The following is a 23,280-nucleotide window of genomic DNA, read 5'->3' on the forward strand; positions in this document are numbered from 1 at the left end:
AGTCGGCTGTTTGGCTGTTAAACAGTCGGACTGTTTGGCTGTTTTTGTGCACGAATTATTTTCCGGTTCTAAAGAAAAATATTATACATCTGTTCAATTTTTTTTGATAGGTAAGATCTGTTAAAAAAGATTTATGCTAACTACTATGTCGACATAAAATTTCTCTATTCAAACGTATACTAATTTACTGAAAACGAAATTAAACATGCATAAATGTACTTACCGATTTGAAGTAATTGATATGAAAAAAATTTCGGGTTCAACGTTTCAAAGTTTTTCTAGATTTTGAGGTTCAAGCAGATGAAAAGATGAGAGTTTTTTCTGTGTTGGAAGCTCGTTTTGAAGTTTTTATAAGTGGGGAAGTGTTTGGTTTTCAATTATTAACTAAAAGAGTAGTAAAGTCCTTTCAACAATATATTGTTTTGTAATTGTACAAAACCTTTAAGGGCATCTTTGTCTTTTACCATACAAGAGGCCAATGTCATAATATTCATGATTTTGAAAGTCAAAGTGGAATTTAGGTCTTTTGACTATGTCAAATTTAAAAGTACCCCCATATAATTGAGAAAAAACTTTTCGCAATACACGTGGCAAAAGAAAGTGAGACCTTTAGCAACGTTTTTCCATTGAACATTGTGAAAGGAAATTTCTTTATCTTGTTGCAAAAAATAAGATTTTTAATAGAAACTTGCAAAAAATAACTTTTCACAACATTCAAAGAACATTGCAAAAGTATGTTTCAGCAGCAGGCGCTAAACGTTGTTATAGAATTATATTTTAACAACGTTCGGCACACGTTGCAAAAAGCAATATTTGCAACATTCATTTAAAAATATTGCTAAAACTCAATAAAATTAACCAATCACAACATTCACTTATTAGAATGTTGCCATACTCCTTTAGCAACATTCAATCAATGAAAGCTGTATTTTAAGTGTTGCGAAAGAGCGTTTCTGTTGTAGTGTCTCCAGTTAATCACCATTGGCTACACCTGGTTAGTTCCATCATTGGCATATTTCAAATCCTTGGCTACTTTTTCATCAACAAAACTGTGGATGCTCCCACTGTCAATCAATATGGACACTCTTCTGTCTTTGTACTTTAATGGTTTCGAGCTTCCATCCTTACGCTATAGCACTAACTGATATTTCCATCATTTCCTCACCTCCTGATCCTTCTATAGACTCAGAGCCTTTTATATTCATTTGGCCCCAGTTGTTTAATTTTGCTAAATGTCTTGACCACTCCTTCCTCAGCAGTTTCTAAAAACCTCCAGTGAAGCTCATCAGAAAATAAACTCCAATCTACCCAAGGATGGTTTGCAATGAATCCATAAAACCATATATAAGCTTTCCCTTCCAAGAACTTCTCAACAATGTCCAACCTAAGTTCATCAGGAGTTTGATGGAGTAGGAAATATTTCCTAGCTTTCTTTAGCTATTCCCTAGGTCCTTCTCCCTCAAACAAAGGGAGATCAATTTTAGAGTCTACCATTTCCATTAAATTCACCTCTAGCATGAGCATCATTCACATTACTACTATCTCCTTGTGTGCAAATCATACTCCCAGGCCTCCAATTAACAACCGACCATTTGATCCCTTTGTTTCTATGCTCTGTTTTCAGATCTAAAGACTTTTGGGTCATCATGGCCACTAAATTTTCATATTTCTGATTCAAGTCCAACATAGCACCCTCAAATTTCTCTTGCCTACAGACAAATACCTAGAGATTTTGATTTGTGGACTCCAATTTGGCCTCCAATCTGCTGGTAACAGATTTGAAAGTTGTACCCAAATCAGCTATTTCCGGATCCAGCTCTTCATATGTTCATCCACTGCCTTAGACCTTGTATCCATGACCATCAATTACCCAGTAATATGTGCCTGTTCTGATACCAATTTGTGACAGTCGGAACTCAGCTTAGGTCCTCACTGTAATCGTAGCTCAGAAATGAAAATTTCCCAGTGAAATCAGCTGAAATAGTAACCAAATAAAGAGAAAATAGAAAGGGGGAGGGGGAGGGGAGAACGGCAAAACAAGAAGAAGGGAGATGAGAAAAGTTTTTGAATGATTTCAACAATTGCACTGAAAATATCCAATTACACACACCGACTGCCTTCTTCGAACAAGGAGGTAGATATAATACCAGTAAGAAGCATGTTTCTCAATTCGTAAAATGTAGAAACGTTTCTTGCTTTTTACAATTAATCAAAGTAAGTGACACTGTTTCGATAAGTTGCCACTACACCATTTTTGAATTCAAAATCAGTTAAGCCTGTTGCCTTCTTCCTCCTCCTCTATTTCTGGTTTTGCTGATTCTTTTTCCCCAATTATTTCCCACATGACATAGTTATACACGTAAATGGTTTGTTAACGTGATATTAGCAGGACTATAATTTGTTAAGCATCATGGATATGACAGGGCTTTTCTTTGGGCTGCTTTTCTTTGGGCTTTGTTTTCATTGGTTTGTGAGTCATGTTATTTCTTACGATTTTCAATTGTGTCGGGATGCATTTTTCTTGGTTTTTAGATTTAATTCTATGCACATATGATCTATTTTGTGATAACCACGTTTTGGTGTTTTTATCTATGCAATGGATGAAGTGTGTTTGGAAGGGTATCGAAGGTGGTGCCAAGGAGGTAAACAAAATTAATGATATTTGATTTTTGAAAAAACATGAATAAATGCCTGTGTGTAGGCTTAGCTAGGATGATTTTGTGGCAAGAGATTGCGAATGTAATAAGCTATGCACCTTCAAGCACAGACTATGCTAGTTATCGGTTTGTTAAGGGCTTGGCTCAAAATGGTTCTCTACCGAGGGAAGAAGATGACAAAGGTGGCCATTATATATTCGAGCTTGGAGGCAAAATTTCCTTTTCAACTGCTATCTCATTTTCACCTTTCCATGACCCATAACTTTTAACTTACTTTAACATATACACATGGAATGAATCGTGCTTAATACATTGTCGAAAATGTGTTCGACTTGCCTGTACAACAATTGTTGATATTTTCATCTGATATAATTCAAGTTTTTCAGCTTGCCATTAAGTTTTTGGAATGACCTGGTTTTGGAAAGGTGAACCCACTAATGTTCCTTGTTTGATATATAGATCATTTTGCTAATAAAATCGCTTTCTCTAATTGTGGTATTTCTGTGATATATTTGCAGATAAAATACACATCAAGATGCGTGAAAATACATCCCTAAAGTAAGAAAGGACGGATTCATCTGCTTGAATTGGGAGTGTTGCCATCAAAATCGTTCATGATGCAGCTATGATTGAAGTGGAAGTGCTTTAACAACTTGGAAGACATGATAAAGGTGGCAATCGGTTAGTGCAAATTTTCCTTCGAGCATTGTCTTAAACTGCAACTTCTATGGCTTTTGTCATTATCATTGTCATTGGCTGAACTAGTTTATTCTTTGCAGTTGCTCGTGATGATTCCATAATTGTGGATGCGTGCCAAGTAAGTATCACTTTGATGATTGTATAGAACTAAGATTTTGGAATAATTCAATTTAATGTATTATTCTAATTCACTTTATATTATCTTTTTGTTGAAAAAATCTAGGGAAAGAGAATGGAACTAGATGTTCTCTGGCTAAATACCATATAATTTTCCTCACATTTTAAAAGTATGGCCTATGGCCTCTGGAAATGACTTTCTATCCACTCTTTTGAAATTTTCTTATTATTGCATAGTTTTTTCATAGATAACGGTGGAGAAGACTCCATTTGATGTGTTTATAAAAGAGTGGGAAGAGCAGTGATTTTCTTAAGATAAATTTCATGAATTGCCAGCCCTCAAATCTGTAATTTTCTTTCTTGAGTGGTAATATGTCTCTATTTAACAAAAAATCGTAAGTATAGGCCTTCGCTTAAATCATAGTTTCACCCCCTATATATTTAGCATAAAAACTCTCTTTTGACAGCCAACGATACTCAAATAAACTTGATAGTTCCATACTTATATTTTATAGGACTGAAGGCACAGAAGAACTCGAGTTGGTAGTGTAGAGATAAATTCACAATAGAACTACAACAATTATAGAAGTGACAACTTAACTCTAACGTCGGATAAGAAAGGTGTTTTATTTTACCAAAAGGTGCTAATCTTAATGCACACACTTGTAGAGAATATGGTAGACACACACTTGTAGAGAATATGGTAGACATGTGGGAAGAGAGAGTTTGGCTTGTATTTTTCTTTCCAAATTTTATTAATTTTAGGTTTTTATTTCGCTTTCTTGATTTATTTGTTTTATTTATTTTTTATTTTGTATTTTGTTTTGAAAATTTTTATTCTGGTAGGAGTAATGGAAAGGTGATTCTCTTTTTATGGAAAATGGTGCCTTTGTGAGAAACCTAAAAACATTGGTTGGATCTTTGTATAGATACTGCTGGAAATAGTCTTAAAATTTATATACGTAAAATAGTATATATAAATATTACAATATTTGTAATAATTCTTTTTTTTTTTTTTCAAAAAGGTAGAAAACGTCAACAGATTGAGTAGTTCAATTCTATATAATCTAGCCTTAACCGAGTCAATTGAGTGAAAATATGGTCCAAATGCAAAAGGCCCTAATTTCAATCAAAAACCTTAGTTTCTCAATTAGGAACCCTAATCTCGAAATTTCTCTAATTAAATGACTCAAACACTCAAGTAAATGAAATTATGCAAATTCAAAAGCTAATTTATGAAAATGAATCAAAATAAAGTCACTAGGATCACGAATCTCCAATTGAAGCTATAAAAACCCTAATTTCATAAAATCAATGACCCGATGGAAATTTGCCAATTCAATGTTACTAAATCTATCCAACATATTCTCTCAATATATATTAGACCTGCACACCACCACCGTATATCTCTATGGATGATGCAAATATACAAGAATGCATGTAGTTTTGTGAACAATTAGAGAATTGCATAAAGTATAAGGGTATATCTCTATTCCCTATCGGACCCTATGTTGATTTACATCTTATCGACCCTATTCCACTTCTCTCGAATGTAAGAAATAAGTCATCAACACTCACACAATCATTGGCCACTAATTGTGGAAGAAAATCAATGCATATAAACCAACCAAATTGTCCAAAGGAGTTTTTATATTAAAATCATAAAATATGGACTTAAAATAACAAACAATGGTTCATCGATCACCTAGTGAATTGAAAATCTAGCCTCGAATATTCATAATTACAGAATAAAAAACGAAATTAATAAATTGAAAGAATAGCACCCATATGAAAATATCTTGAAATCTTGAATGAAGCATTGAAAGCCCGCTTGAATTATTGTGGAATCGACTTCAAGATCGTGTTTCTTGCCTCCAAAAGTTGTAATTTTCTTCTCTCTAGACGTTCTACCCTATTTCTGATGAATTTTGGCTTTTATATTATGTCCTCACGGAGCCCCGAAAGAATTTCAATAAAAAATGCAAGTTCAGAATTTTTTTTGTTCTTTATAGCCATGCGGCCGCATGGTTCAAGTGAAATAGCTCATGGAATCACTGCAACCTTCTGTGCGGCCGCATGGCACAGTTCTGTGCGGCTGAAAGGTTGTAATTTTTAACTTTGCTGTTTTGGTCCCTGAACTTCGTTTTCTCTTTTCTTAATCTCTTTTCTTTCTTTCCTTTGTTCCATCATCAAATATTGACTCCTGATTGACGTTTGGGTCAATCAATTCCTTGATCACTTGCTCGGCTTATCTTTGGATTAATTGCAATTTAGTCCTTCATCTTTCACTTTTCTTCAATTCAATCCAATATTACTTCTTTCTTCCTCCGATCATCTTGTATCGTCCTCAAGCTCATACTTGGCATATTTTCATTCTCGTTCTGCACTTTATCTTAACTTTCCAATATTTTTACCTTTGGTCCCCGAACTATCACATTGTTCCGTTTTGGTCCTTTTCAGCTCTTTTCTTCTAAATTCTATCTTTTCCATAGAAACACCTACATTGCATGAATTTAACGAGATTAAGTCACAATTCAATTACTTTGTCCATATTTAAGTCATGTTTGTGAGCTAAATAAGTGTGTAATGAAGGAAGGCATTATGAACATCGAGTTGATGAAGAGACCATGAGTGAGCAGCAGCGAGTGAAAGTAAACATCGGAAAGTAACAAGTTTAGCGGTTGGAGAAAAGGTGTCATGGTAGTCAATTCCTTCCAATTGAGTATAGCCCTTAGCAACCAAATGAGCTTTGTAACGCTCGATACTCCCATCAGATTTTCGTTTAATTTTGTAGACCCACCTACATCCAATTGGTACCTTGCCTGTTGGTAAAGGACATAGTGTCCATGTGTCATTTGTCTCAAGAGCTTGGAGATTCTCATTCATGGCCTGACACCATTCAGAATATTTAGAGGCCTCTGCATAATTGTCGGGTTCCAAAGCAGAAGATAATTTTGCAATAAAAAATTGATATGGTTGAGAGAGTCCTTGATATGTCAAGTAATTGGAAAGGGGATACCTTGTATTAGGACTAGAGATCGAGGAACATGTAGGGAACGACCTAATGGTAGGACAAATATAATCACGGAGCTTAGCTGGTGGTACTCGATTGCGATCAAAATGTCGTAAGGAAGAAACAGGTTCATCAGGTAGGGTGATGTCATTGTGTTGTTCTAGATTGGCAACACCATCTAGAGTGGTTGATTCCAGTTCAATTTTGTCGACAATGGTAGGCTCAGGTTCACTTATCTATATGTGAGGGTTGGATCGAATTTGTATTGGCGCTAACTCAATATTTATTTCTGTGATAAGTGTTGGTTCAATATCTGTTGGAGTAACGGGTGTTGGATTAACATCGGTATTGTTTATATTGTCAAAGCTGAGTTGTAGCTTCTAGTAAGGAAAAATGTTTTCATGAAATGTGACATCTTGACTTGTAAAAATGATCTTTGAATTAAGGTCATATAACTTATATGCTTTTTGCCCAAAAGGGCACCCAATAAAAAACATTTTCTTGCTCGAACATCAAATTTGTGTTGTGGGTAAAGATTAGTGGCATAGGTCAAGCAATGAAAAGTACTAAGATGAGTATATTAGGGAGCATGGCCAAATAATTTCTCATAAGGCGTGAGGCCTCATAAGAGTGGAGTGGGATAATGATATAGACAGATGTGAGTACACACTCATCCCAAAAATTCAATGACATATGAGATTGAAAATCAAAGCTCGCGCAGTTTGAAGAATGTGTCTATGTTTACGTTCTACTACCCCGTTTTGTTAAGGGGTAGAGACGCAGGAACGTTGAAAAATAATGCTATGATCACTATAGAAATTATGCATATATCGGTTCTAATTGTTTTAACTTTCTGGTGGAATTATGTTTCAGTATAAACAATAAAGGACTTGAGAAATGCTTGCGTGTTTGATTTATGGTGCATTGGATAGACCCAAGTGTAGCTCGTAAAATCATCAACAATAGTAAGAAAGTAACGAGCACCAGAACGGGATGGTATTCTATGGGGTCCCCAAATATCATAATGTATAAGTACAAAAGCACGCTTAGTATTAATACGACTTAATGCAAAAGACAATTGAGTTTGTTTTGCCAAAGGGCAAATGTCACAAGGTTTATTTGAAGAATAAGAAAATTCAGGAAGATTCTTAGCTAACCTTTGCAGGCACAAAGGTGAAAGGGTGGCGAAGTCCGCGATGCCATGTGATGGATAATGCCTTTGGAGAGGAAGTAGTTGTATTTGACATCTATTGCTTGGAGTCCACCAAACAATAGAGTCCATTACGTTGTCGTCCCCAAGCAATCATCATCCTCGTCTCCAGGTTCTGTAGAATACAGAAATCAAGATAAAATATTACTGAACATCCCAATGATCGAGTAATACGACTAACGAAAATTAAATTGATCAAAAAGGAAGATATCCCAAGAACATTGTAAAGGGAAATTTTGGTGCCAAAATTGTAGGTCCCAACAGAATTGATGGGGACTCGAGTCCCATCAGGCAACGCAATTGGCGGTAGAGACGGATTTGTAGTGGAATTAGTTAATGGGAGATTAGATACATGGTCAGTAGCACCACTGTCTATAACCCATTGAAGAGAAGGAATTCCACCATCAACATTGGCCTTAGAATCAAGGCCCAATTTTTGAATCATCATAGATAAAAGTTGTTGAAACTGGTCTGCAGTAAGGATGGGCGAAGAAGAGTCTGTTGTTACGCTGTTGATTGATGATATTCTGCTCCCTTTCTTTTCAAGTCTACTAGGACAACTGGAATCACCAGAAGTAGCTAGAAATTTTCCATGAAGACGGTGTCCTGGTGGATAGCCATTAAGTTTTCAGCATGTATCAATGGTATGGTAGTCATTATTACAATGTGAGCAATGTGGTGGTGGTTTTTTCTCAACTGGTCATCTTTTTCCTCGGCTATTGCTATTTCCAGGAGCTGTTTGAACAACCATAGCTGCAGGTTCAATGAGGTCAGCCCTAGCAGCCATCCCTCTTTGTTTTTCTTCTTATATCAACATGGAATAAACAGATCGAATAAAAGGCAAGGGTTGAATCTACAATATTTGTCCACGAATAGTAAAATAAAAATTATCCAGTCCCGTTAAAATCTGCAGCACCTTGGTTCTCTCAGCTTGTTCACAGATGGACTTCATAGCACCGTAAGAACACGATGTGACGATTTGGTAAGAATCCATCTAATCCCACAAAATCTTGAGTTTGGTAAAGTACACATTGATGGGCTGTTGGTTTTGTGTAAGGCATGCGAGATCACGTTGGATTTCAAAGAGGCGAGACAAGTTTTGTTGGGAAAAACGTTCTCGAAGATCATCCCTCACATCTTTGGCTATTTTCATATATACCACGCTGGTGGCTAGATCTGCAGAGAGTGAATTGAGGATCCACATAAGAACCATGTCATTGCAACGCTGCCAAAGAGTGGATTCTGTGAGGATCATAATATACATTATCGTTGTTTAGCAAAATCTGTATTTATATTATATAAATCAATTACCACTACATGAGGATCATAATATACATTATCGTTGTTTAGCATTCTACTCCTTTGATGGATGTGTGAAACCATCATTTCTTTCTTCCTCTAGAATCATCTTCTACATGAATCTAGTGAAAAATATTGGGTTGTCGAGTAATTGAATTTTCTTGATAAGCTTGTTGCTGTTCGGTATATGCCATCTGTCGTTCTTGTCATACCACTTTACCATTTTCTCACCATTGGAATATCTATCTATGATGGGCAACTGATAACCTTTTCAAAAATTAAACTTTAAGACATAAAAAGAGAATAAGTTGCTAATTGTTTTCGTAAGCTGGAAATATAATTGATTATCAACTCCAAGGGTTCACAGTCTTCTTTGGTCGAATTATCATTTAGCTCAATCTCTCACTAAATGTCATAGGTCCTTCATCTCTAATATTTGACAAATCAATATTCACGTTCTACCTGTGTAACTTCACCAATTATTCGAAAATACACAAATTAGTTTGTGTTGTTGTTTGTCAATCCTATACAAGTATTGAAACCCTTTCTAAGGTGATTTTCCTTTTAGTTGATTTATAGTATTCGTACTCCAAGCTTTTAAAGATAGTTTCGGCATTTGATCTAGATTGCATGGGCCCCCATGACTATAGAGAAGGTAGGTGATTGTCTGAGGCTCTACCTTGATGAGGGGCCCCATAGAAAAAAAAATTTACATGTATTAAATGTATAAAATAATTCATTAAAAAATTATATTTATCAAAGCGTAAAAAGTTTTTTTAATACATTCGTGACATTTTATTTTTTTATTTTTTCCTTTTTTCTCGTTTCAGGTAGACTCTTCGTTTTTCTCTCCATTTTCTATCCGTGCCTCAATTTTTTTTTATTTTTTATTTTTTTATACCTTTTCGATTTTTATTTAACGATCATTTTTTCTTTTGTTCAATCATCCCTAATTCTACACCCTTGTAGTTCAATACCCTCTATAAATTATCTAACTTACATCTTTGACTTTAATACTGATGTGTATTTCTTTTCACTTTAACTTTTATGCTTTCTTGTATATATTTTATTGGTATTTTCAAATTTTTTTTCTTGTTTAACAGTTCTAGTGTGAAATTATAAACTTGGTTAGATCTTTGGATTGTTACGTAACATATACACACTACTCTCCCACTATAACAAAAACAATTTTTTGCGACGTTTAAAAAAGTTGCCTAAGGCCTTTTGCAACACTCGGATGTATTTTGCAGATTTAGATATTGCTGTAAAGTACAAGGATACAACAACGTTTTTTCAATGTTGTTAATAACGTTTTTACGACTTTTGAATGCTGCTAAGAACTTTTTTACAACGTTTTCTGAATGTTCCTAACAAATTTTTTGCAATGGTTTTTTTTGCCTATTGTCTATGCTTATATCCTTATTTTTGCAGCATGTTTTGACCTTTACCCTTAATATTTTACCAACATTTATTACATGTTGACTGTGAGACGATATTCGGACTTTTAAAAATTCATTTTATTACTTGTCACGATCCGTACACTTGCGGTAGTTTTAAATCGAAAGAATTATTTCGTGAACAAGTTTTTGGCGCCGTTGTCGTGGATTGAGTATTCGTTTAATTTTATTCAATTTAGCACTAATTCGAACTTTTTACTGTTAATTTTATTTTAGTTCATTTTATTTTATTGCTTATTTAATTTTATTACTTAACAGCTTATTTTAGTTCTTTAAGTGTTTAAATTGAATTCTCTTGCGGAAGTGCATGCCAAGATCTGCTGAAGGAGATCTACTCCCAGCCGATCCAGAGATCGAACGAAGCTTAAGAAGAAGGCAGAGAGAAAACAGAGCAGCGAGAAATCAGATGGAGAATGTACAACACAATCCTGTTGTACAAGCCAATGAAAGAGGGGAAGAAGATGAAGGAAACATGCTCGTTGGAGAGTTCATGACCCCTCAAATCATTCAAAGCCAGTCCAGTATTGTATATCCACTGTTCGGGAAGCCAAATTTCCAGTTGAAGACAAATGTGATACAACTGTTCCAGAACGGATATCAGTTTTATGGAAGAATTGAAGAGAATCCGCACACGCATGTCTCGCGTTTCTTAGAGATGTGCCAGCACTTCAGATATCAAGGAATCTCTGACGACGCCATAAGATTAAGACTGTTTCCACATACTTTGCGGGACAAGGCGATTGAATGGCTTGATTCTCAGCCGGTAGCCAGCGTTACTACCTGGAATGACCTAACTCAGAAGTTCTGTACTAAGTTCTTCCCATCGGCCAAGATAGCAAAGCTAAAGCACGACATATCTATCTTTAGGCAAGGTGAATCTGTCGATGAGGCTTGGAACATATTCAAAAATCTACTAAGGAAGTGTCCACACCACGGGATTAGCAAGGGACTTCAGGTCCAATATTTCTATGCGGGGCTACTTCCAGCTTTCAAGAGCATGGTCGACTCTTCAGCTAATGGGTCATTGTCCACGAAAATAATTGACGAAGCATTGAAGTTATATAAGACAATGGCTACGATCTCAGCAATGTGGACCATGGAACGAGCAGTACCAAAGAAGACACCAGGAGTTTATGAAGTGGATGTATATTCAGTGTTATCCGCTAAGATTGATTCCTTATTTCACAAGGTGGAAAACATTACTCAATCAGCTAACACAGTGCAGACAAAGAAGACAAATTGTGAGGAATGTGGAGCTGAGCATGTGATAGCAGAATGTCCAATTTTGGCACAAGGAAAAGAGCAAGCAGATTTTGCTCAATGGGGACAATGCCAGCAGAATAACACGTATGGAGAGACCTACAACCCAAGCTGGAAAAAGCACCCCAACTTTTCTTGGAGCAACCAAAATCAGAATAGGCCACAGGGACAATATCAACAGCAAGAGAAGAAGCATCAATTGGACGAAATGTTCGGCAAATTCATGGAACAGACCAACCAATATATGGAGGCGAACAACCAATTCATAAAAAAGATATAAGCCACTCTTGAGGACCAGAATGCAGCCATCAAGAATTTGGAAACTCATATGGGACAGATGGCAATTGCATTAACAGGTAGAGCACCAGGCAGCTTGCCAAGTAACACAAAAGTCAATCCGAAAGAGCATGCAAAGGCTATAATAACGAGAAGTGGAGTGCAATTACCTGAGAGATAAGTGAATAACCCCGAGGCAAACAGAGAAGAGATGTCTCCTGAAGTAGAAGAGACTTTGGAGCAAGAAGAGCAGACAAAAGAGCCAACATCGAGAGCAAATAAAGGAAACTCAAGGGATAAAAACACTGCAACTGTGAACCCATATGAACCACCCATACCGTTTCCACAGAGGCTGAAAAAGCAAAAGATGGAGCAGCAATACAAGAAGTTTCTCGAAGTCTTCAAGAAGCTCCATATCAACATCCTATTCGCTGAAGCACTAGTTCAAATGCCTAGCTATGCAAAATTTCTGAAAGACATCCTATCAAACAAAAGGAAGCTAGGAGATCACGAGACAGTTATACTAACAGAGGAGTGCAGTGCCAGGATTCAAAGAAAGCTCTCGCCAAAATTGAAATATCCAGGGAGTTTCACTGTCCCTTGTACCATTGGTGAAGTTTATTTTGATAAAGCTTTATGTGATCTTGGTGCATGTATTAACTTAATGCCATTGTCTGTTTTCAGGAAATTGGGATTAGGAGAAGCTAAAGCTACCACGGTGACCTTACAGCTGGCTGACAGATCATTGACACATCCACAAGGAATAATTGAAGACGTATTGGTTAAAGTGGAGAAGTTCATATTCCCAGCAGATTTTCTGATTCTGGATATGGAAGAAGATAAAGATGTTCCTTTAATACTGGGCAGACCATTCTTGGCCACAGGCAGAGCTTTGATCGACGTTCAAAATGGGCAGTTGATTCTGAGATTGGGAGAAGAACAGGTTTCATTCAATGTCTTCAAGGCTATGAAACTACCAATAGAGACTGATAGCTGTTTCAGGGTTGACATGATTGATAAAATGATTGAAGAGTCGTTTACACTGCAAAATCCATCAGATGCATTGGAGGCCTACATTGCACATTCTCAATCCACAAAATCTGATTCTGTGGACATAGAAATGTGTGCAAGATTTTTGGAGTCCAACTCACCTTACATGCAGAAACGATACTTTTAGGAGCTTGGGACAGGGCCTGAGAAATCACAGCCATCTATTCTGAAGCCACCAAAGTTGGAACTTAAGTAACTGCCCCCACACCTAAGATATGCATATTTGGGGGAGTCTAATACACTTCCAATGATAATTTCAAACATGGTTCGTAAAGTGGAGGAGGAAAAACTGCTTAGGGTGCTTAGAGATAACAAGCAAGCAATTGGGTAGACCACAGCAGATATCAAAGGGATCAGCCCTTCCTTATGTATGCATAAAATTCTCATGGAGGAGAATTTTTGACCAACAGTGGAAAGTCAAAAGAGGCTAAACCCAAATATGAAGGAAGTGGTAAGAGCTGAGGTGATCAAACTTTTGGATGCTGGAATAATCTACTCGATATCAGATAGTAAATGGACTAGTCCAGTGCAAGTTGTGCCCAAAAAAGGAGGAATTACAGTGGTTTAGAATGAAAAGAATGAGTTGATTCCGACAAGGACGGTAATAAGGTGGAGATTTTGCATTGATTTTCGTAAACTAAATACCACTACAAGGAAAGATCACTTCCCTCTTCCATTTATAGATCAGATGTTGGAGAGATTGACAGGCCATTCCCACTACTGTTTTTTGGATGGGTATTCGGGTTATAATCAGATACCAGTGGCACCGGATGATCAGGAGAAGACCACCTTGACATGCCCCTATTTTACCTTTACATACCGAAGAATGCCATTTGGACTTTGCAATGCTCCTGCCACATTTCAGCGATGCATGATGGCAATTTTCTCAGATATGGTGGAGAAATTCATTGAAATCTTTATGGATGACTTCTTGATCTTTGGGACCTCATTTGATGAGTGTTTGGAGCACTTAAACTTGGTTTTGAAAAGATGCAGAGAAACGAACTTAGTATTGAACTGGGAGAAATGTCATTTCATAGTTCAAGAGGGAATAGTCTTGGGACACAGAGTATCGGCAAAGGGGATAGAGTTGGATAAGGCGAAAATTCAGGTTATTGAGAAACTACCACCACCTACATCAGTAAAAGGAGTTCAAAGCTTCCTTGGGCATGTAGGGTTTTACAAGAGGTTCATAAAGCACTTCTCCAAAATCACCAAGCCTCTGTGAAACTTGCTAATGAAAGAGGTATCTTTTGAGTTTAATGAGGAATGTTTGATAGCGTTCAATACTTTGAAGCAAAAACTAACAACAGCATCTGTGATTGTGTCACCTGATTAGGATTTGCCCTTTGAGCTAATGTGCGATGCGAGTGATCATGCAGTTGGTGCGATATTGGGATAAAGAAAGAATAAAATATTTCATGTGATATACTATGCAAGCAGAACTTTGAACGACACCCAAATCAACTATGCGACAACCGAGAAGGAATTGCTAGCTGTGGTTTATGCATTCGACAAGTTCAGATCGTATCTTGTTGGGTCTAAGGTCATCATCTACACAGATCATGCCGCTCTGAAGTACCTTATGACAAAGAAGGATGCTAAGCCGAGATTGATCCGCTGGATATTGTTGTTACAAGAGTTCGATATTGAGATCAAGGATAAGAAGGGCAGTGAAAATGTGGTAGCCGACCACCTATCAAGATTGGAACGGGATGAACCTGAGATGTTAGTTGATATCAATGAAATCTTTCTAGATGAGCAAATTTTTGGAATAGAAAAAGTCCCATGGTACACTGATATTGTTAACTACCTTGCTAAGTCCATTCCTCCACCTGAGTATTCTAGCCATCAAAGAAAGAAGTTCTTCACGGAGCTGAAGTATTAATTTTGGGAGGATCCCATTCTCTATAGAAGAGGCTCATATCAAATAGTCAGAAGATGCATTCCTGAAGATGAAGTACCGGAGATTCTAGAACATTGTCACTCTTATGTATATGCTGGGCATTTTGGAGCTTCAAAGACTGCTGTAAAGATCCTACAGTCGGGTTTCTATTGGTCTACTTTATTCAGAGACACATTCGAGTATGTGAAGAGATGCGATAGATGCCAACGAACCTGAAATATCTCAAGAAGAAATGAGATGCCACTAAACTACATCTTGGAGGTTGAAATATTTGATGTATGGCGAATAAACTTCATGGGACCTTTTCCCCCATCGTACTCAAATTAATGTATCTTGGTGGCCGTTGACTATGTCTCTAAGTGGGTGGAAACTGTTGCATTGCCTACCAACGACGCAAAAGTGCTAATAGAGTTCTTGAAGAAGCACATATTTACAAGATATGGTACACCGAGGGCGATAATAAGTGATGGAGGCAAACACTTCATAAATCGTCAATTAGAGCAACTGTTGAACAAATATGGGGTGAAAAATAAAGTAGCAACTCCATATCATCCACAAACCAATTGGCAAGTTGAAGTTTCGAACAGGCAGTTAAAGAGAATATTGGACGTTACAGTGAACTCATCCCGAAAAGATTGGTCTAAGAAGTTGGACGATGCACTGTGGGCTTACAGAATAGCATTTAAGACACCAATAGGAATGTCTCCATACCGCCTGGTTTTTGGGAAAGCGTGTCATCTACCATTGGAGTTGGAGCACCGAGCATATTGGGCTATGAAACAGTTGAATATGAATCTCAAGGTTGCTAGTGAAAAATGACGCTGCAACTTAATGAATTGGACGAGCTGAGAATGGAAGCTTACGAGAACTCAAAGTTGATCAAGGAGGGCACCAAGAGATGGCATGATTTACACATTCAGAGGCGAGAGTTTGAAGTTGGCCAGAAAGTGTTATTGTACAATTCTAAACTCAAACTCTTCCCAGGAAAGCTAAGAACAAGGTGGTCGGGTCCCTATACCATAACTAAGGTGATGCAATATGGGGATATTGAAGTGAGTCACGAGACCAAATGCACATTCATCGTTAATGGGCAAAGATTAAAATATTATTGGGGCTGTAACTTCCCTAAGCAGAAGTCCACTGTGCAACTCAGCAACCCAACGTGAAGAAGACACAGGAAAGTCAACCTATCGACTATAAACTAGCGCTGGGTGGGAGGCAACCCACTGTATCCTTCAATTTATTTTATTGCATTAGTTTATGAAATTTTTTAAATTTCGTATGTTTTACAAGGTCATCGATCATTTACGCATGATAGTCTAGGCATTACACGCTTATAGTTGCATGAGTCGGGGCTAAATAAAGTGTTTTGGGTGTTTGAGTGTGAAGTAATGCATTTCGAGGTTCAAAGTCGTTCGTTTTATTTTATTTTTCGAGATGCCTTTCAAAAATTTTTGTAAAGAATTGGTTCTGGTGCAAAGTTTTCGATAAGCATATTCCCTTTCAAGTCAGTTTTTTTTTTCGGAATATGGCGAGTCGAGTCAATTTTGAAATTAAAAACCAATTTCGGGGGATTTTTAAATTTCAAGTTGTGATTGGGATTATAATTGTAAGTTTGCCTCAGTTATATAATAATAATAATAATAAAAAATTTTGCTTTGTCCATGCGGCCGCATGGACAAGGGTCCATGTGGTCGCATGGACCCATACCGAAACAAAAAAAAGGCCCCCAACTACACCATGCGGCTGCGTGGTGTATAAGTGACGGGTTTTAAACCCGTCACTTGCAAAACCCATCCCATTTCCCCCCAATCCACCTTCATACGAACACTCCCATTCCCCCCCCCCCAATCCACCTTCACACGAGCACAATAAATCATACAAGCATACACTCTTCATCCAAGCACCACATTATACTCTTCATTGGCATTAATATCAAGAACATTGAAGCAAAATCTCCACTTTCATCCCACACAAAGCTCTCAAGGTAAGAAATTTAACTTTCTATGCAAAGATTGAAGTACTTCTTTGATTTTATGAACTTTTCGAATTGGTTGAGTGTTGAATTGAGATTGAGTTGTGATTTGTGGATTAGCTCTAAGTGTAGATCAATAACAATGTGTAAGGAATTCCCAATGCACAACGTATTTAATTAAATGTCAATGAGACATATGATTTGAAATTTTGGACTTTTCATTTGTGTGATGATTTACATTATTATTGTGAGTCGTAATAGACGAAAAATCTCATGGAATTTCATTAGAACACATTCGCCTCACATATTGTTGCACATAAACACATAATTGCTAAGCCATGTCAACTCACGTCACTAACTTCGTCCATGTATTTTCTTAACCAAACGACCTCCGATTGTAGTAAAATTTGGATATATGCTAGACCACAATGAGTACTTTCATATGTCCGGACCTTGTTCGGGGAAATTTCAATATTTTTCGATGATACTCGGGGCTGAAGATGGTCACTTAGTCATGGGTCGAATTTTCAAAAAGTGCATGTTAGAGCCATAGTTTTGAGTTTTTCTCATTAATGCAATATTGATGTTACATTGACTTTCATATGTTGAATATTGCACACATTTTGAAGAAAGTTTGGGAAATTCTTGCATGTCAATGATTTTCTTTATCGTTTTCTTATTTCAAGAACTTGATACACTTTGTTCCTTACTTTTGTAGGATGCCGCCGAAGAGAACCTAAAAGGGAAAAGACAACGTCGGTTCCTCCTCCGGTACAGCCCGCACCAGAGAGCTAATAGGAGGTGTACGAAGATCCCAAACTGCAGAATATTAGCTCGATACGAGAACATAATATGCCATTGGGGCATGATACCAAAGAGACAGGTCCAGTTAGAGGACTTCCGTGGTTTTGAGTTGACACATCTGATACAAATCTGTGGATGGGATAAGATTATAGAAAAGCCACACCCGGTTTATGAAAGTACAGTCCGCGAATTTTATGCAAACCTCAATAGTGAAATTGAGATTTCGGATTCTGAACACTTATACTAGACGTGGGTTCGAGGTAAGTGGATAATGTTCTCCCCAGCGATCATCCATGACTTCTACAATCTTAATGTGTTCCCGATTCCCACTCAATTCAATTGGAATGAAGTGGCGGAGGTTCTCTTGGGAAGAGAAAATGCTTGGGCCCTACCCACAGCAGAGTGGTATCAAATTGAGCTTACTCCCTCCATAGCTATCCTCTAGGTCTTCATGTGCTATAATATCGAACCCACATCGCATCGGACAACTTTCACGGATCAAACTGCTGGGTTCATATATCATTTAGTCCGGGGATGTAAAGTTGATTTAGCTACTCTTATCTATGACCAGATATAGAATTTGGGGACCTGGGAGATAGGCGGTCTTCGATGATCTTCCCTAGTCTGATTAGCGGGATATGTCTCGCCGTCGGTGTTACAGTTGAGGCAGGGGAGATGCCTGGGAAATTAAGCCCACTGATAAAGCGCGCAACATTTGAAGCTCAGGAACGAGCTAGGATGAGAAAGAGAGAACAAGACCGACTTGAGCAGCAAAGACATAATGAGCAGGGAGAAGGACAAGCAGCTGAAAATATACACCTGCCACAAGCCCCGCCACAACCAGCTGAAATGGATTCGCAGCTACTTCGGCAGATATTTGCCACCGCCACAAGAACTAGCAGGGATATACAAAATCTCCAGCAGAGGTTCGAGACGATGACCACCACTATTGAAAAAGTGCAGAGAGACCTCTATTTCTCCCAAGACTACACAAAAGGCGCTATGAATGAAGCCACGACTGCAAGAAGGAAAGTAGAGACTATGAACGGTAGGTTCAACATGTACGCTGGGAGAATGGATGGCATACAGTGGCGTATGAACGAAACTTGGGATCGTTTGGGAAGTATGGAAAGTAGGCTTCAAGCCATTCAGGCCGAGCAAGCACAACAGTGCGAGTTGCTGAGACAACTCCTATCTCGCCTCCCATCTCCTCCTAAAGATGATGCTGCGGGTCCTAGCTTCACACCACAGCCATCAAATTGATCAGGGGAGTTTTGTTAATCTCTTATTGCCAAGTTGTGTCCATGTTTTAAATTCTGTCATTTTAACTTTACATTTTACATTGAGGACAATGTATTGTATAAGTTTGGGAGATTGTAGCATAATTTCAAACAAATATTCAGCATGTAATTGTTTTGCATATTCACAATCCATCGTTAATTTTGACAAGTTTTTGCATGACGCATGCTTGATGAGTGAGTCTTGATGAACTTTTGCATGCTTGTGTGGGTTTGGTAGCCTTGCCGGCTATAATGTGATTATTGGACATATATAAACTAGAAACTTTGGATTTAGTGCAGGATTTAATTTGCTAATACTTGTTGATGCATTGCTTGACATTCTTTTGCATGCTACTCATGCATCACGTGTTAAGTTATTGATTGGAATTCTAGAATAAATTAGGAGAAACCTAGAATAACCCTCTATAACATTAACCCGTAATGCCACTTTGAGATAGTTTGGAGATGGTTAAGCCATTATAGGGAAATATGGAGATAAGTGGGGGCTCCGTGCATGAAATTATACTGTGTGGATTGTTTAGACCCGAAAGGTGAGAAATAGGTGAAAGCTTTAAGTTGAGGATGGTTTCGGAAGTCAAATGTCTAGAAAAACAAAGAAGTGGCATAAAATAAAAATTGGAAAATCATCACTTCTCTCAAAAGCCTTTATGACTCGAGCAAGTAAGTCTGTAAGGGTTTAAAACCTGATGCCTAAAGCCAACTGGTATGGGACTCATCGGCCTAAAGCTCGTTACAAGGGTCATATAGAAAGCAAGAAAAGGGAGAAATTGATAAAAAGTCATCTTATCGAGCCTTTATAACTCGAGTGAATAAGATTGCAAGGCTTTAAAACCTAATGTCCTAAAGCCAACTGGTTTGGGAGTCATCGCCTAAAGTTCTTTACATGGGTTATATAGAAAGCAAATGAGAAGATGACAAAAAAAAAAGCCCTTGTTGGACATTTGGTTGATAGAGCTATAACTTTGATGCGAGGCAAGTAGCTTAGTTTAATCCTAAAGGTTGAAGCAATCAAAATAAGGAGAGTCTCTACTTGTTGATATGTGAACTTGTAATGGTAAAATCTATCCAAATTAAGAGCGGGTAAGGATTAAAATTGTTTAAACTTTTAACCTTAGAATGCACCCTAGAGTAATTGAGTGAAAATAATACATTTGGAGTTGTGTATCTCTCGAGTGATGTAAGGATAAATTTGACCACTATGGGTCGGGAATAAACTAATCATAAGCTTGATACGCTGGCATGAGTTCACACACACACGTTGAGTATTGCATTTGATGAGTAAAGGTTGATTCAATTCTCGCACTTTTGATATTGTTTCTATTATTATTACTAAGTTCCAATCCTGAGACACGGCAAGCTATTAAGCCATGTTTGTTTAGCATTAAGTCACTACATTGTTTGAGGACAAACAATAGTTTAAGTTTGGGGGATTTGATAAGTGTATTTTTACACACTTATTTAGCTCACAAACATGACTTAAATATGGACAAAGTAGTTGAATTGTGACTTAATCTGGTTAAATTCATGCAATGTAGGTGTTTCTATGGAAAAGATAGAATTCAGAAGAAAAGAGCCGAAAAAGGACCAAAACGGAACAAAGCGATAGTTCGGGAACCTAAGGTGAAAATATTGGAAAGTTGAGCTAAAGTGCAGAACGAGAATGAAAATATGCCAAGTATGAGCTTGAGGACGATACAAGATGATCGGAGGAAGAAAGAAGTAATATTAGACTGAATTGAAGAAAAGTGAAAGATGAAGGACTAACTTGCAATTAATCAAAAGATGAGCCGAGCAAGTGATCAAGGAATTGATTGACCCAAACATCAATTAGGAGTCAATATTTGATGATGGAAGGAACGAAAGAAAGAAAAGAGATCAAGAAAAGAGAAAATGAAGTTCAGGGACCAAAACAACAAAGTTGAAAATTACAACCTTGCAGCCGCACAGAACTGTGCCATGCGGCCGTACAGAAGGTTGCAAAGATTCCATGGGCCATTTCACTTGAACCATGCGGCCGCATGACTATAAAAAACAAAAACAAAATTCTGAACTTGCGTTTTTTATTGAAACTCTTTCGGAGCTCCGTGAGGACATGATATAAAAGTCAAAATTCATCAGAAATAGGGTAGAACGTCCAGAGAGAAGAAAATTACAACTTTTGGAGGCAAGAAACACGATCTTGAAGCCGATTCCACAAGAATTCAAGCGGGTTTTCAAGACTTGATTCAAGATTTCAAGAAATTTTCATACAGGTGCTATTCTTTCAATTTATTAATTTCGTTTTTTATTCTATAATTATGAATATTCTAGGCTAGATTTTCAATTCACTAGCTGATCGATGAACCATTGTTTGTTATTTTAATTCCATATTTCATGATTTTAATATAAATACTCGTTTGGACAATTTGATTGGTTTATATGCATTGATTTTCTTCTACAATTAGTGGCCAATGATTGTGTGAGTGTTGATGACTTATTTCTTACATTCGAGAGAAGTGGAATAGGTTCCATAAGGTGTAAATCAACATAGGGTCCGACAGGGGATAGAGATATACCCTTATGCTTTATGCAATTCTCTAATTGTTCACAAAATCACATGCATTCTTGTATATTTGCATCATACATAGAGATATAGGCTGGTGGTGTACAAGAATAGGTCTAATATATATCGAGAGAATATGTTGGATAGATTTAGGAACATTGAATTGGCAAATTTCCATCGGGTCATTGATTTTATGAAATTAGGGTTTTTATAGCTTCAATTGGGGATTCATGATCCTAGTGACTTTATTTTGATTCATTTTCATAAATTAGCTTTTGAATTTGCATAATTTCATTTACTTGAATGTTTGAGTCGTTTAATTAGAGAAATTTTGAGATTAGGGTTCCTAATTGAGAAATTAGGGGTTTTAATTGAAATTAGGGATTTTTGCATTTGGACCTTATTTTCACTCAATTAGACTCGGTTAAGGTTAGATTATATAGAATTGAACTACTCAATCTCTGTGGGACGATATTCGGACTTTTAAAAATTCACTTTATTACTTGTCACGATCCATACACTTGCGGTAGTTTTAAATCGAAAGAATTATTTCGTGAACAGTAATCTCATGGTGGAAATCTATATGCTTCCACCACCAGGTCTTCAATGACAGGGGGAGAATTTGGTATGTCGCCTTAACAAATCACTTTATGGGTTGAAACAAGCTTCTCGTCAGTGGTTCTTCAAATTCTCACATGCTATCCAATCTATTGGTTATGTTCAATCCAAAGCAGATTACTCACTTTTTACTAAGAGAAAGGGAGAGTTGTTAACTATACTACTCATTTATGTTGATGACATAGTAATAACGGGGAATAATTTAAAAGCAATCAAGGAACTCAAAACGTATTTAAATGCCAAGTTTCGTATCAAAGACCTTGGTAATTTAAAATATTTTTTGAGAATCGAGGTGGCACGCTCAAAACAAGGTATTATTATTTCACAAAGAAAATATCTATTGGACATTTTGAATGATGTTGGTTTTTTGGGATCATGACCTACAAGCTTTCCTATAGAACAAAATCTCAAATTGTTTCCTAATGATGGTGATCCATTAGAGGATCCCGCCAAATACAGAAGACTGATTGGTCGATTGATATATCTCACAATTACACGGCCAGACATTACGTATTTTGTTCATTTATTGAGCAGATTCATGCAGTCACCTCGAAAGCCTCATTACGAAGCCGCCTTATGAATTTTGAAATATCTAAAAGGCACACTCTTCACAAAATACATTGAAGTTGAAAGTATATTGTGACTCTGATTGGGCAGGATGTCCAGCCACTCGACGTTCAACAACTGGTTACTGTGTTTTCCTCGAAAATTGTCTTATCTCATGGAAAAGCAAACTCTAGAAAACTGTATCCTTATCTTCTGTTGAAGCTGAGTATAGATCCATGGCAGCGGCATGTTGTGAGCTTACATGGTTACAAAACCTTTTTCAAGATCTACAAGTTCAAATTTAAGGGCCAACAACTTTGTTCTGTAACAATCAAGCTTCTCTTTACATTGCAGCAAATCCGCTATTTCACAAACGAACAAGACACATTGAGATTGATTGTCATTTTGGTCAAGATAAAATTATGGAAGGAAAGATCGTGACAAAGTTTATTCCATCCATGTCACAACTTGCTGATATATTCACTAAAGCTCTCAGGAAGGAAAAATTCATTCTTTGTTGGTCAAGTTGGGAGTTCATAACATTTACTCA

General features: G+C 37.1%; 1 protein-coding gene across 2 annotated transcripts; it reads left to right on the top strand.

The window, feature by feature from the left end:
- Positions 1 to 892: 892 nt before the first annotated feature.
- On the top strand, positions 893 to 19,149 carry LOC111396712. Of its 2 annotated transcripts, XM_023023188.1 has the most exons (5): positions 893 to 2,134; positions 3,044 to 3,082; positions 3,176 to 3,338; positions 3,437 to 3,474; positions 17,638 to 19,149. In XM_023023188.1, exon 5 carries the CDS (start codon positions 18,333 to 18,335, stop codon positions 18,984 to 18,986), a length of 654 nt encoding a protein of 217 aa, XP_022878956.1. In that variant the 5' UTR covers positions 893 to 2,134; positions 3,044 to 3,082; positions 3,176 to 3,338; positions 3,437 to 3,474; positions 17,638 to 18,332; the 3' UTR covers positions 18,987 to 19,149. The 2 variants fall into 2 exon arrangements, with proteins under 2 accessions (XP_022878956.1, XP_022878955.1); XM_023023187.1 differs by having other exon boundaries at positions 893 to 3,082.
- Positions 19,150 to 23,280: the final 4,131 nt, after the last annotated feature.

The sequence above is a fragment of the Olea europaea genome, chromosome 7, assembly GCF_002742605.1.
Source record: "Olea europaea var. sylvestris chromosome 7, O_europaea_v1, whole genome shotgun sequence".
In the NCBI taxonomy this organism is placed as follows: Eukaryota; Viridiplantae; Streptophyta; class Magnoliopsida; order Lamiales; family Oleaceae; genus Olea; species Olea europaea.

Excerpts from the sequence above, each read along its gene's own strand:
- LOC111396712 (XM_023023187.1), top strand. The coding sequence starts at position 18,333 with ATGATCTTCCCTAGTCTGATTAGCGGGATATGTCTCGCCGTCGGTGTT.